Here is a 15,598-nt window from a genome sequence, read left to right on the forward strand (position 1 = left end):
ATGTTTCTAAATACTAAGTATACAGGCACCAAAAGCACTTTAGGCTATTCATTTTCCATGCTCATATGGGCAGTGTGTGTGTTACGGCTGTATTTGCTGAGTTTCCGCTGTCAACATTCATGCCATAACCAACTGTGTTACTACTAAAACCAGCTTTTGGTTGGTCTTAAATATCCCTAACAGTGCTGCGAATCATGTTAAGGACACACCTAAAATATTTCCACCCCTCCCATCTGAGCACAAGCGTGCGGATATAAAACGGGTACATTTCTGAACCTGGCGTTACATGCTGACCAGACCACTCGCATGTTGATTTTGTCCACCCACACCAGACGCGATCAAGGACACTCAGGTTGAAATATCAAAATGAACTTGCAAGCGTCACAAATAGAATCAAGTTCTATTTTAGCGCCTGGCTATGCAGACGTGCCCGAGCGGTGTGGGTGCAATGATTGAATAACATGTGTGTACATTTATTTTGCAACGCTTGTGGTGTGGTCAGCATGTACAGCGCGCGTGTTGATTTTGTCCACCCACACCAGACACGATCAGGACACACAGGTTGAAATATCAAAACAAACTCTGAACTAACTATATTAATTTTGGGACATGTTGAAAAAGCATGAAACAATTATGGCAATTAAGCTAGATAGCTTGCTGTTGCTAGTTAATTTGTCCTGGGATATAAACATTGGGTTATTTTACATGAAATTCACAAGGTATTGAATGTCCACTCGACAAGTCATCCACAGATAAAAGGGTAAACCAAGTTAGTTTCTAGTAATCTCTCCTCCTTCAGGCTTCTTCTTTGGACTTAATATGGCGGTTGGCAACCAACTTTAAGGTGCATTACCACCACCAACTGGACTGGAGTGTGGACCTCTGTTCATCTTTCAATCACCCACGTGGATATATGCTCCTAAAAACCAATGAGGAGATGGGAGAGGCTGGACTTACAGCGTGTCACAAATAGAACCAAGTTCTATTTTAACGCCTGGCTACACATAAGCGCGCGAGCAATGATTGAATAACATGTATGTGTACATTTATTTTGCAACGCGAGCAGTGTGGTCAGCATGTTAGGGATGGAAAATACCAGTGCGCTAATTTTTTAAATGAGGAAATTGCAAACTAACCTGCGTTTGACACTAGCGCCGCCTTAACTCCAGACGACGATAGAGCCTTTACTGTGCTGTTTTAATTTCTTGCCAGTATAGGACCTCCATTTAGCAAAGATTTGTCTTGACTTTTAAAATCTAATACCTTTTTAATATGTGGCATACTGGTGAGCAGAACCATTTTAATCTTATTGTCAAACAAGTCACTTCAAAGGCGTTGTACACGACCTGCGCACGTTCATCCACTAAAATAATTCCAGCATCCAACAGCACACCAGCCACTTGAGGAATGAAAAAAGACATCCGATAGAAAAACACCAGAAAGTGTAATGGGATTTGGCGATTGAGACACTTGTAACCTGGCTTGAGGCCCTTCATAACAGCATTTTGGGGTGGCAGGAAGCCTGGTGGTTAGAGCGTTGGGCCAGTAACCGAAAGGTTGCTGGATCGAATCTCCGAGCTGACAAGGTAAACATGGCAGTTTACCCCTGAACATGGCAGTTTACCCACAATTCCCCGCGAGGCCGTGATTGTAAAAATAATTTGTTCTGACTAGCCTAGTTAAATAAAAGGTAATAATAAGAAAAATGTTGCTTCAACGGACTGTACCGGCTCACTTTCGAACCTGCACCTCAAAAGGGACATGAAATGACTCCATTGTGGCATTGGAGTCATGAAAAGGGCTAACATAACCAATGACCCATCATCACCTTATGTATTACTGCCTCTCAGTTCAAAGAAGTGACATACCAAAAAACTAACTATAACATCCAAATGGCTCCTGCCTTCCACGCATGCTTTCTGCCCCCAACACTAAAACTGAAACTAAATCATATAAAAACAATATTTTTATACGACTGAAACTAAATAAAAACAAATAAAAATGGAAAAAAACTAATATAAAAATGCCACTGCTGGCTTGCCTCTGAAGCTAAGCAGGGTTGGTCCTGGTCGGTCCCTGGATGGGAGACCAGATGCTGTTAAGTGGTGTTGGAGGCACCCTTTCCTCTGGTCTAAAAAAAAATATCCCAATGCCCCAGGGGCAGTGATTGGCGACGTTTGTTTATTTGATTCATTTTACCATTTAGGCAAGTCTGTTAAGAACAAATTATTTACAATAACAGCCAAACCCAGACGACGCTGGGACAATTGTGCACCGCCCTTTGGGAATACCAATCACGGCCGGATGTGATTCAGCCTGGATTTGAACCAGGGACTGTAGTGACGCCTCTTGCACGGAGTTGCAGTGCCTTAGACCGCTGCGCCACTTGGGAGCAATCAACATTGCCCTGTGGAGGGTGCCGTATTCCGGATGGGACGTTAAACGGGTGTCCTGATTCTGTGGTCACTAAAGATCCCATGGCACTTATAGTAAGAGTAGGGGTTTTAACCCTGGTGTCCTGGCTAAATTCCCAATCTGGCCCTCATACTATCATGGTCACCTAATCATCCCCAGCTTACAATTGGCTCATTCATCCCCCTCCTCTCCCCTGTAACTATTCCCCAGGTCATTGCTGTAAATGAGAATGTGTTCTCAGTCAACTTACCTGGTAAAATAAGGCTTGAATAAATGTTAAAAAATAACCGTCGGTTAGATTGTGCCGGCCCTAGTATAAGAATGTCTCGATTTTGGGCTGCAAACATTTTGGAAAAGGTAGCAGTAATATCATTTACATTTAATAAAATATAAGTAAAATAAACATGCTATATAGAACAGTTTTACAATTGTGTCGGCAAAATATATAAATTGCAATCCAAGTTAGTCTTTGATAAAAGGTTAAGTATAGGAGGCACTTTCCATTGTCTGCAGTAGTAGTTATTGAACTCTTTTCTTAAATGATCATAACTGATCATCTAGACATTAACTTATGTCAAGATTGTTAGAACACAAATGTTGAACATTAGGAATCAGGCGGCAGGCTGATGGCCAGGGCTTAATGTAAGTCTGCAGTGCAATGTAGACTCTGCAATGCAAATTAGTGCACTACACAGGGAATAGGGTACCATTTGGGAGGCACATTAGTTTCCTTGTTGAACCGCCTTTAGAATGGAATCTTGAACATTTGTGTCCCTTCATAACAGCATTTTTCTTCAATGTATACAAAATATAGAAAAACAGAAAACACTGGACAACTTTTCAGTAACTAACAGTTAATTTGGCATCGGGTCAAAAGCCTCATCTACATTTTGAATTGACCAACAACTCTCTAAAAGTTCAGAAAGAGCAGTCTCTATTGATGGTACTTGTTCATTCAGGTTAGATCCAACAAGCTCTTCGCAAGTAGTTCCCTCATGCATCTCTCTAATGGTTTTTGGTCTTCCCCTGCCTCTCCCCCTTCCTCTGCTTGTGGCTTTCCTTTTGCTCCCTCTCTCCCCCACCACCTCTGGGTCGCTCCGCCTCGCTTCCTCCTGATCCCACTGTTTTGCAGATTTGTGTTCATTCAGGTTCGATCCATCAAGCTCTTTACCAACAGTTCCTGCATAGATCTTTCTGGTGGTCCCTGGTCTTCCTTTTGGTCTGCCTATTGGTCTACCTGTACTCCTCCTTTTGCTCCCACTCTCTTCTTCCTCTGGGTTGAAGTCAGAGTCACTGTTGCTCCCGCTCTCCTCCTCTTCTGGGTTGAATTCTGAGTCACTGTTGTTACTCTCTCCAAACTCCTCAGGGTCAAAGGTCTGTCGTTTCCTCTTCCTCCCTGCCCTGAGTGCCCTCTTCACTCTCTTCTGCCCAGTCTCTGCGTTTGGCTCTCGACTCTCCTCTATCATTACCTGTTGTTCAGTCTGAGTCGCTGAGTTTGAGATGAGCTCCTGTCCCTCTTCCTTCTCCTTGGTCCCGTAGCCAAGGCCTGGGTGGTAGCGCTGGACGTGGCTTTTCAGACTCACGTTGTGGTTGAAGGACTTGTCACATTGCTGGCACTTGTACGGGCGCTCGCCGGTGTGGAGGCGCAAGTGGGACTTGAGATGGCTCGCTTGGTTGAAGGAGCGCTGACACTCGAGGCATGTGTAGGACTTGTCCCCGCTATGGACTAGCATGTGTCTTTCCAGGATGTGTTTTTTGTTGAACTCCATTTTACAGATGTTGCAAATGTGCTGTGTGGGCCCTCTGTGACCTTGAATGTGGCTGTCTCGGGCTTTAATGTCGCTAAATCGTTTGGGGCAGTCAGGGCATTCGTAGGGCTTTTCCACACGCGGGTGGCTCTCCTCGTGCCTTAGTTTCTCCGGCCTGCTCTGAAGCGGCTTGAGGCAGTACTTGCACTCATGCACATAGCCTGGCTTGTGGATTCTTCTGTGAATGTTAAGAGAGACCTCGTTAACGAACCGCTTACCACAGTCCTGGCAGACGAACGGCTTCACATGCTCGCAGACGTGAGCCTTGGAGCCTTTGGTGAACGTGCCGCAATCCGGGCATAGCGCCGGGGAATCCCCTTCAGAATCTGAGGCTAGAAGTTCACCTAACTCCACCTCCGGTTCCCACTCCCTATCAGAGCTCTCCTCCTCCCTTGTCTCCTCCTCCCCCTCCATTTCTTCCTCCCCCTCCATTTCTTCCTCCCCCACCTCTTTTTGTTCCTCTAATGACTGACGTTTCTTCTTAATGGCTTTGTCGTTGTGAACTTCGTCATCCAAACAAAGAGTCGTCTCAAACACCAGGGTTTGAATGTCCTCCAGACCTTTGTTGCAGATATCACCATCGTTACTCTCCAACAGAAGACCACTTTCCTCCGCAGTCTGCAAGGACAATGAACAATAATGAGCAAAAGCTACAACGAATCAGTAATAAGTCTTCAATGTACTTACAATTGGCACTCTTATACCAATAGTTCCACATAACTTTTGGCTAGAGAAACACAATGCATATGAGAAAGGGACATCAAACCCCCCAGAATCTTTCTAAATATGTAATATTCTATGGATGCATCTCAACCTATTTTGACTATGGACAAAAATACTGCTAACCTTCTGATTTCACTTAGTTTACAAATCATAGCCATAGCTGATGACAATTGTGGCTACTGGTTTACTTGACTAACACCTCCCCATTAAAAAGTTTGTTGTTTTTATGGCTTGTGTGAATTTGCATTCATGCATTGTAAACATTGATCAGTGAAAAATTATAAAGGCTACCTTCAAGGTCTGAGCATTGAAGGTGCCAGTTGAGGTGCCAGTCTGAGCATCAGTGGATGTACCAGTTGACGTGCCAGTAGGAGCATCAGTTGTGCCCGTTGATACTTTGGCTGCTGAGGAGGACAGGTATTCAGCTGGGAGGTTAAAGGGCTGGCTCTTCCATTGGCTCCGGTGGTCACAGTGGTTGCAGAACCGGTTGATGGTGAGCAGGGTGTCTTGGATGAACTTGTCGATGTTGCAGGAGCCGCGACAGACTGGACAAGTCTTGAACAACGGAAGGAGGCAGTCTTCGTAGACCACATACTTCCTCGCCATGTACACCGTGACAGAGTTTAACCTGGAAGAAGATACATTTTTTTTAATCATAGGTTACTACAGATTGGGCTTCGCAAGCAGGCCAGACAGTGAGACCGTTCAAAAGTAATTAAGCATAGTTGCATGACAATTTTCAATTGAACAGTCACTCATAGATTAGGAGGACAGGTGGCCTAAATCATTAGCCAATTAATTAAGAATAGTTCCCCACGGGCTACTTAAAGTAAAATGTAAGTTTATACCGGTTCACTTCCCTGTGTGGTATGTCCTCCGTAAACCTTGTATTGACTCCTACATTCTTCTGGATTGGCTGCACTTGGATGGCTGTAAATCAAATACAGTAGCATGTTAGAGGTAATTTCCACGTAAAAAGACCCATGAGCACCAACGTGAGGTTCATAGGAGCATGTTGAATAGGATGTCAAATGAGAGCTGAAAAGTGTGCAAAGCTGTCAAGGCAAAGGGTGGCTACTTAGACAAATCAAAATATATTTTCGATTCTTCAAACACTTTTTTGGTTTCTACATGATTCCATAAGTGTTATTTCATAGTTGATGTCTTCACTATTATTCTACAAAAGTAGAAAATAGAGGTCGGCCGATTTAGTTAGGGCCGATTTCGAGTTTTCATAACAATCGGTAATCAGCCTTTTTGGACGCGGACTATATTGCAATCCACAAGGAGATTGCAATGTTCTGTGCTGCATATAATAAATTAACAGGCACCGCATTGATTATCGAATCACAGCCTACTTCAACTTGATGATAACAAAAGCACATTCGCGAAAAAAGCCTTTCTTAACCTGTTGGGGGTAGGGGGCAGTATTGACACGGCCGGATAAAAAACGTACCCGATTTAATCTGGTTACTACTCCTGCCCAGTGACTAGAATATGCATATAATTATTGGCTTTGGATAGAAAACACCCTAAAGTTTCTAAAACTGTTTGAATGGTGTCTGTGAGTATAACAGAACTCATATGGCAGGCAAAAACCTGAGAAGATTCCTTACAGGAAGTGGCCTGTCTGACAAGTTGTTGTTCATCTTGGCTCTTTTTATTGAAGACTGAGGATCTTTGCTGTAACGTGACACTTCCTACGGCTCCCATAGGCTCTCAGAGCCCGGGAAAAAGCTGAATGATATCGAGGCAGCCCCAGGCTGAAACACATTTACGCTTTTGGCAAGTGGCCGATCAGAGGACAATGGGCTTAGGCGCGTGCACGAGTCGACCCCGTGCTTTATTTTCTTTGCTCTTTTTACCTAAACGCAGATTCCCGGTCGGAATATTATCGCTTTTTTAGGAGAAAAATGGCATAAAAATTGATTTTAAACAGCGGTTGACATGCTACGAAGTACGGTAATGGAATATTTAGATATTTTTTTTGTCACGAAATGCGCCGTGCTCGGCACCCTTCTTTACCCTTTCGGATAGTGTCTTGAACGCACGAACAAAACGCCACTGTTTGGATATAACAATGGATTATTTGGGACCAAACCAAGATTTGTTATTGAAGTAGAAGTCCTGGGAGTGCATTCTGACAAAGAACACCAAAGGTAATAACATTTTTCTTATAGTAAATCTGACTTTGGTGAGTGCTAAACTTGCTGGGTGTCTAAATAGCTAGCCCTGTGATGCCGGGCTATCTACTGAGAATATTGCAAAATGTGCTTTCACCGAAAAGCTATTTTAAAATCGGACATATCGAGTGCATAGAGGAGTTCTGTATCTATAATTCTTAAAATAATTGTTATGCTTTTTGTGAACGTTTATCGTGAGTAATTTAGTAAATTTTTTGTAAATTCACCGGAAGTTTGCGGGGGGTATGCTAGTTCTGAACGTCACATGCTAATGTAAAAAGCTGGTTTTTGATATAAATATGAACTTGATTGAACAAAACATGCATGTATTGTATAACAATGTCCTAGGGTTGTCATCTGATGAAGATCATCAAAGGTTAGTGCTGCATTTAGCTGTCTTCTGGGTTTTTGTGACATTATATGCTAGCTTGAAAAATGGGTGTCTGATTATTTCTGGCTGGGTACTCTGCTGACATAATCTAATGTTTTGTTTTCGCTGTAAAGCCTTTTTGAAATCGGACAGTGTGGTTAGATTAACGAGAGTCTTGTCTATAAAATGCTGTAAAATAGTCATATGTTTGAGAAATTGAAGTAATAGCATTTCTAAGGTATTTGAATAACGCGCCACAGGATTCCACTGGCTGTTACGTAGGTGGGACGATTTCGTCACGCCGGCCCTAGAGAGGTTAAAATCAATACACAAGTATATATTTTTTTAAACCGGCATATATAGTTAAAAGAAATTTGTGTTAGCAGGTAATATTAACTAGGGAAATTGTCACTTCTCTTGCGTTCTGTGCAAGCAGAGTCAGGGTACATGCAGCAGTTTGGGCTGCCTGGGTCGTTGCGAACTGTTGAAAGGCCATTTATTCCTGACAAAGACCAATTAATTTGCCAGAATTTTACATAATTATGACATAACATTGAAGGTTGTGCAATGTAACAGCAATATTTATACTTAGGGTTGCCACCCGTTCAATAAAATACGGAGCGGTTCCGTATTTCACTGAAAGAATAAACATTTTGTTTTTCGAAATGATAGTTTCTGGATTTGACCATATTAATGACCAAAGGCTCGTATTTCTGTGTGTTTATTATAATTAAGTATATGATTTGATAGAGCAGGCTGGGCGGTGGTAGGCAGCAGCATGCTCGTAAGCATTCATTCAAACAGCAGCTCTTAGCAATGCTGGGATGCATAGCGCTGTTTATGACTTTAAACCTGTGAACTCCCGAGATTAGGCTGGCAATACTAAAGTGCCTATAAGAACATCCAATAGTTAAAGGTATATGAAATACAAATGGTGTATAGAGAGAAATAGTCCTATAAAACCTAAAACTTCTTAACTGGGAATATTGAAGACTCATGTTAAAAGGAACCACCAGCTTTCATTTGTTCTGAGCACAGAACTTAACCGTTTATTGTATTAAAAATATAAATTTAATAAAAAAATGTGTGTGTGTGTGTGTATATATGTGTGTGTGTATATATGTGTGTGTATATGTGTGTTATATATATGTATATGTGTGTATATATATGTATATGTGTGTGTATATATATGTATATGTGTGTGTATATATATGTATATGTGTGTGTATATATATGTATATGTGTGTATATATATAGTATATGTGTGTATATATATATGTATATTGTGTGTATATATGTATATGTGTGTATATATGTATATGTGTGTATATATATATATGTGTGTGTATATGTATATGTGTGTGTATGTGTGTATATATGTGTGTATGTGTGTGTATATTATATGTGTATGTATGGTGTGTGTGTATATGTGTGTATATATGTGTATGTGTGTGTATATATATGTATATATGTGTGTATATATATGTATTATGTGTGTGTGTATATATGTGTATATATGTATATGTGTGTGTATATATATATGTATATGTGTGTATATATATATATATATATGTGTGTATATATATATATGTGTGTATATATATATATATATATATATATATATGTGTGTGTGTATATATATATATATATATATATATATATATATATATATGTGTGTGTGTGTGTGTATATGTATATGTGTGTGTATATATGTGTGTATATATGTGTGTATATATGTGTGTATATATGTATGTATATATGTATGTATATATATGTATATATGTATGTATATGTGTATATGTATGTATATGTGTATATATATATATATATATATATGTGTACATACATACATATACATATATGTATATATCTCTCTCTCAAAAATTTTAATCGGACGATTTAATCGGTATTGGCTTTGAAACATCAATCGGTTGACCTCTAGTAGAAAATAGTAAAAATAAGGAAAAACCCTTGAATGAGTAAGTGTCCAAACTTTTGATAGGTACTGTAGACATTTTTCAACCATTTTCCATCCAAAGAAATTGGAATAAGCAAAGGCTTTGATTTATTTTTCTTGCCTAACAGATGGAAAAGGGGTCGTAGAAAAAGTCTTAAGGTATTAAAAATGCATCAAAGCACAATGTTAAAGTAAAGATCGCTGCCAACTAAACACATTTATACTGAACTAAAATATAAACACATGTAAAGTGTTGATCCCATGTTTCATGAGCTGAAACAAATTATCCCAGACATTTTCCAGATGCACAAAAAGCTTATTTCAAATGTTGTGCACAGATTTGTTTACATCCCTGTTAAGAGTATTTCTCCTTTGCCAAGATAATCCATCCACATGACAGGTGTGGCATATCAGGAAGCTGATTTAAACAGCATGATCATTACACAGGTGCACCTTGTGCTGGGGACAAGAAAAGGCCACTCGAAAATGTGCTGTTTTGTGACAACGCAATGTCACAGATGTCTAAAGTTGAGGTAGCATGCAATTGGCATGCTGACTGCAGGAATCTCCACCAGAGCTGTTGCCAGAATGTTATGTTAATTTCTCTACCATAAGCGCAATGTCGTTTTAGAAAATTTGGCAGTATGTCCAACCGGCCTCACAACCGCAGACCACAGGTAACCACGCCAGCCCAGGACCTCCAAATCTGGCTTCACCTGCGAAATTGTCTGAGACCAGCCACCTGGACAGCTGATGACACTGTGGGTTTGCACAACCGAAGAATTTCACAAACTGTCAGAAACCGTCTCAGGGAAGCTCATCTGCGTGCTCATCATCCTCACCAGGTTCTTGACCTAACTTTCTTTTAACTAAAATATGCAGGTTTAAAAAAAATATACTTCTGTGTATTGATTTTTAAGGAAGGCATTGATGTTAATGGTTAGGTACATTTGTGCAACGAAGGTGCTTTTTTCACGACTGTGCTTTTGTTAAATCATCACCCGTTTGGCAAAGTTGAAGTAGTCTGTGATTTGATGATAAATTAACAGGCACCGCATTGATTATATGCAACGCAGGACAAGCTAGTTAACCTAGTAATATCATCAACCATGTGTAGTTAATTAGTGATTATGTAAAGATTGATTGTTTTTTATAAGTTTAATGCTAGCTTGCAACTTACCTTGGCTCATTGCAGCCACAAGGTCCTTTTGACGCTGCACTCGCGTAACAGGGGGTCAGCCTGCACGCAGCTTCCTCATGGATTGCAATGTAATCGGCCATAATCAGCATCCAAAAAGGCAGATTACTGATTGTTATGAAAACTTGAAATCGGCCCTATATAATCAGCTATGCCGATTTTTATTGGTCGACTTCTATCATAAACCCTGCCCGTTTTCTCAATTTTGCGCCTAACCTTTAACCCAAACCTTAAATTAAGACCAAAAAGCAAATGTTTGTTTTCATGAATGTTTAGGATATAGCCAATGTTGACTTTGTGGCTGTGGTAACTAGTGACAACAGCAATGACACAATTAGCCTAGTCAGCTAGCTTCTCTCGGTTTCATGTAGTCATAACAGGTAGTATGTAATCGGAAGGGATGATAAACTAGCAAGAAGTTAGTCTAGAGTAAGTTAAGTGGTTGCTGTCAACATCTCTGCCTCCTTGCCTCTCACATTCGCACCACATGGCCCTTCCCCTGCTCCCTAGTAGCAGCTGAGCTCTGTGGCTCTCTATCCATAGCTCTGGTTAATAAAGTTGCAAAACAATACTTTTCTGCTGCTTCCCTGACTCAAATCGGGGACGGGTCTAGTTGTCCTGAGGTCCGTTCTCAATGGTTTTTAAAAACAAACGTATGCATATTGGGTCCAGGGCTTTCCTGTGTCCATTTCAGAACGGGACCTTTAACCAGGGCTCGCAATTAAGGGGGACGACTGGGCACTATTTTAAAAACATAACATTGGGACAGTTGTGGGACGATAGGCCAGAAAAATATGAAATGCATACAAGTGGTTCCAGTTAATTTTTTTATTTAACCAGGAAAGTCAGTTAAGAACAAACCCTAATGACGCTGGGCCAATTGTGCGCTGCCCTATGGGACTCCCAATCATGGCTGATTGTGATACAGCCTGGAATCCAACCAGGGTCTGTAGTGACGCCTCTAGCACTGAGATGCGGTGCCTTAGACCGCTGCACCACCCTGGAGCCCACTAAAATGTTTAAACACAAAGACAAGACTCACAACATTTAGCTTAAAAGTTCATTAATTATGAATAATTCACATTACAAGCGCAGCAATGTGTTCACTCGTCTCATTCATATGCATGAAAGTTCCATAATGCTATTACACGAGAACAACATTCTCAAACATGCACCTGATGCAAGCGCTTTTTATAATGTGACAGATGGATATACAGCCTAATGGTAGAAACTTAGAGGGAATATCTGAAGATGCAACAATATGACTGTGCCTTACTGCCTTTGGAAAGTAGAAATGCTGGTTTCAATGGTATAATTAGGAAAACTTCATTTTATTTTTCTATGGCCGGATTTTGGCTATAGGCTATTAAAAGCAAGGTAAGCTTGGCCATATAAAACGTCTAGGTTTCAAACAATGATATGGCTGGCTAGGTGTCATATGTAATTATTTAGGTTATGGAAATGTGTAATATTAGAATATCATTCCAATGTTGGGCAAATAGGCATATTAGAATGCACATTTTACTGCCCGCCGGCCTGTCTGTGGGCCCGCCCGCCGGCCCCGAGTTGAGTTTTTGTGTGCTGGGAGTTGCTGTCGCATTTGCATTGTCTATAGACTATGGCTAGCTACTATGGTATTCTAGAGAATATGGTTTTATCTCCCTGACCTGAACCGAATGCACTATAAAATGTGCAAAGTATTTCTGCCTCACGTAGCAACACTGCCTGGCTGGGGGCTGTGCATACGCATGTGAAGAGCTGAGTGACAGATTCATTTTTAGAAATGCGGCGCACGGGCATAAAAGTTGGTTTAATTTACTTGAAACGGAAGTCTACTGTAGTGTGACTTTGTCCTTGTGTTTCTTGGCTATTTACATCGTTTTGTTCACACGCTAGGTTGTTTTTCTATGTTTGAGTTTCAACTGTTAGGGAAGAGAAGACAACGCTTCTACTAGTCAGACCCTCAATCTCACAGTTACAAACAGGACTCAAATCGCATTACCACGGTAACCTCTTGCCCCGTGAACATTTTCTCATGTGATATTTTGGTTAAAAAATGAAATGCAACAATATACCACATTACTTCTTACTAGTAATACATTTGTTTTAATAACATTACAAATGCGCATCTGTTTTGTTGGTGTAATTTTCAGTGGTGTAAAGTACTTAAGTAAAACTACTTTACTATTTATATTTTTGACCACTTTTACTTCACTACATTTAGCTCCCGAGTGGCGCAGCATCTCAGTGCTAGAGGCGTCACTACAGACCCTGGTTCGATCCCGGGCTGTATCTGAAATGGCCGTGATCGGGAGTCCCATAGGGTGCGCACAATTGGCCCAGCGTTGTCCGGGTTAGGCCGGGGTAGGCCGTCATTGTAAAATAAGAATTTGTTCTTAACTGACTTGCCTAGTTAAATAAAGGTTAAATATATATTTTTTAAATAGAATGATGTACTTTTAACTCCATACATTTTCCCTGACACCCAAAAGCAATAGTTATATTTTGAATGCTTAGCAGGACAGGAAGATGGTCCAATTCACACGCTTCTTTTTTATTTGACTAGGCAAGTCAGTTAAGAACATTCTTATTTACAATGACTGCCTACCCCGGCCAAACCCTAACATGCTGACCACACTGCTCGCATCGCGTGAGCGAGCGGTGCAAAATAAATTTACACATACATGTTATTCAATCATTGCACTGCTCGCAAGCATCTGCGTGGCCAGGAGCTAAAATAGAAATTGGTCCTATTTGCGACGCACTGCAAGTCCGGCCTCTCCCATCTCCTCATTTGTTTTTTAGGAGCAATGACATCTCATTGGTTTTTAGGTGCATATACCGACGTGGGTGATTGAAAGATGAACTTAGGTCCACACTCGGTTGTAGTAATGCTGTAAAGTTGATTGTCAACCACCATATGGGGTGGTTAGAGCGTTGTGGTTAGAGCGTTGGGCTAGTAACTGAAAGGTTGCAAGTTCGAATCCCCGAGCTGACAAATCTGTCATTCTGCCCCTGAACAAGGCAGTTAACCCACTGTTCCTAGGCCGTCATTGAAAATAAGAATTTGTTCTTAACTGACTTGCCTAGTTAAATAAAGGTTAAAAAAAATTATATATAAGTCCAAAGAAGAAAAAGAAACCTGAAGGTAGGAGAGATGACGAGACAAACTAATTTGGTTTACCGTTTTATATGTGGATTAATTGTCTGAGTAGAGGACCTTGTGCATTTCAGGTAAAATAACAACCCAATGTTTATATACCAGGACAAATTAGCTAGCAACAGCAAGCTAGCTAGCTAAATTGCCATAAATGTTAAATGCTTTTTGACCTGTCCCCAAATTAATATAATTGGTTCAGCGTTTTGTTTTGATATTTCAACCTGGGTGTCCTGATGGCTTCTGGTGTGCGTGAACAAAATCAACTTGTGCGGTTTGGTTTAGCATGTAACCATGCTGGGCCAATTGTGCTGGGCCAATTGTGCGCTGTCCTATAGAACTCGAATCGAACCAGGATCTGTAGTGACGCCTCTAGCACTGAGATGCAGTGCCTTAGACTGTTGCACCACTCGGGAGCCCCAAGAGAACATCCCTGGCATCTCTATTGCCTCTGATCTGACGGACTCACTAAACACATGCTTCATTTGTAAATGATGTCTAAGTGTTGGAGTACGCCCCTGGCTATCTGTAAATAAATAAAAACAAGAAAATGGTGCCGTCTGGTTTGCTTAAAATAAGGAATTTGAAATGGTTTATACTTTTACTTCTGATACTTATGTATATTTTAGCAATTACATTGACTTTTTGGGAAATTTTGGCTCTGAAAAAAAATCTGCCTGCCACAGTGGCTGGTGTACCAAAAATAAATATGTTTTGGTCCTGGCCGTTAGCAAGTGGTGGTGCTCAAAGCGACCATTCTTCAGTGACTGAAGACAGAGGGTGAAGGCTGAGAAACAGGCGCACACACACACGTTCTTTGTTTAATGGGGCAGCTGGTGGTGGAATGTAATGTCTCTAATTTAAGACTATTCAGTAACCAGTTCACAATAACATTGTTCTCGCTTAGATATTGTATACATGTGGTTCGATTAATAATTATAATGTATTAATTGAACAATGTAATGGATGTTTGTCTGTTTTCATTAAGATGCAAAAAAAAAATCTTAAATTAAGTTTAATATAGACCGTATCTGTCTCAAATGGACCAATTACTTTAAAAGCACTGCAAATGACCTAGACTCATGTTGGCATATATAAACATTTAAAAAAGCAAGTGTGAAGGAGCCCTGCCTCCTTCACCATTTTGTCCTCATCATTCAGATTATTCAGATTCAATCATGGAAGTGTTTAGAGCGATTTAAAAAGGGACAATAGATCACTGAGTACCGGGCCGTTAGCAAATTGGGTAGGCCACCCATCAACTGCATTCATTTGTAGAGTTTTGGAAGGGATTACATTGACTGCGGTCATGATTTGTGACTGCCGGTGTGGCGGTAATACGGTCACCGTGACAGCCTAGTGTCAGCGCAATGCCGCTACCAAGCAATTTCCCTACACATCAATTCATTTCAGCTGTATTTGAAAAGAAGTTAACTATTCTACAAAAGATACAAGCCATATGCCTCACCTTTGTTTTTATTTTTTTCTCTGTAATAATAAGCCTGTGTTGACACGTTGTGTTTTAACGGTACCAGAACAGGTCTTGGAGGTGATGGTACCATAATGTTGCATACTGGTGGTGGTTCATATTGGCATCCCTCATCTTTTGTCACACCCGACGTCATGTGTTCCACCTAAACAAAACAAGTACAATGTAAACAGGGGTTAGGAATATTTGCCTAGATACGCTAGCTATTTTCTGTATACTTTGCCAACGGTACAACATTGAACTTCAAGTTCAGCCTTTTCGCAAATCCCATCTTCACTGAAACACTCGTCTGTAATGT

The 15,598-nt window shown here is 40.7% G+C and overlaps 2 protein-coding genes across 12 annotated transcripts in view; one reads left to right on the plus strand and one right to left on the minus strand.

The window, feature by feature from the left end:
• The window catches only part of LOC106567362 (protein SFI1 homolog), an 87,444-nt gene that overhangs the window by 11,934 nt on the left and 59,912 nt on the right, over nt 1-15,598 (plus strand). The gene's annotated exons all lie outside the window — the stretch shown is intronic.
• LOC106567364 (zinc finger protein 175) overlaps nt 2,774-15,598 on the minus strand; it is a 41,464-nt gene continuing 28,639 nt past the window's right edge. For 5 of the 10 annotated variants that reach the window (XM_045693364.1, XM_014136517.2, XM_014136518.2 and 2 more), the window contains exons 2-5: nt 15,280-15,445; nt 5,795-5,876; nt 5,238-5,574; nt 2,774-4,841 (exon numbers count right to left, since the gene is read on the minus strand). In XM_045693364.1, coding sequence (XP_045549320.1) covers nt 3,270-4,841; nt 5,238-5,574; nt 5,795-5,876; nt 15,280-15,436 — 2,148 coding nt within the window. In that variant the 5' untranslated portion in view covers nt 15,437-15,445 and the 3' untranslated portion in view covers nt 2,774-3,269. Of the gene's footprint in view, nt 4,842-5,237; nt 5,877-15,279; nt 15,446-15,598 lie in introns of all 10 variants that reach the window. The other 5 variants (XM_014136525.2, XM_014136524.2, XM_045693366.1 and 2 more) reach the window with 3 other exon arrangements.

This window comes from Salmo salar, chromosome ssa13 (genome assembly GCF_905237065.1).
Source record: "Salmo salar chromosome ssa13, Ssal_v3.1, whole genome shotgun sequence".
Lineage (NCBI taxonomy): Eukaryota > Metazoa > Chordata > Actinopteri > Salmoniformes > Salmonidae > Salmo > Salmo salar.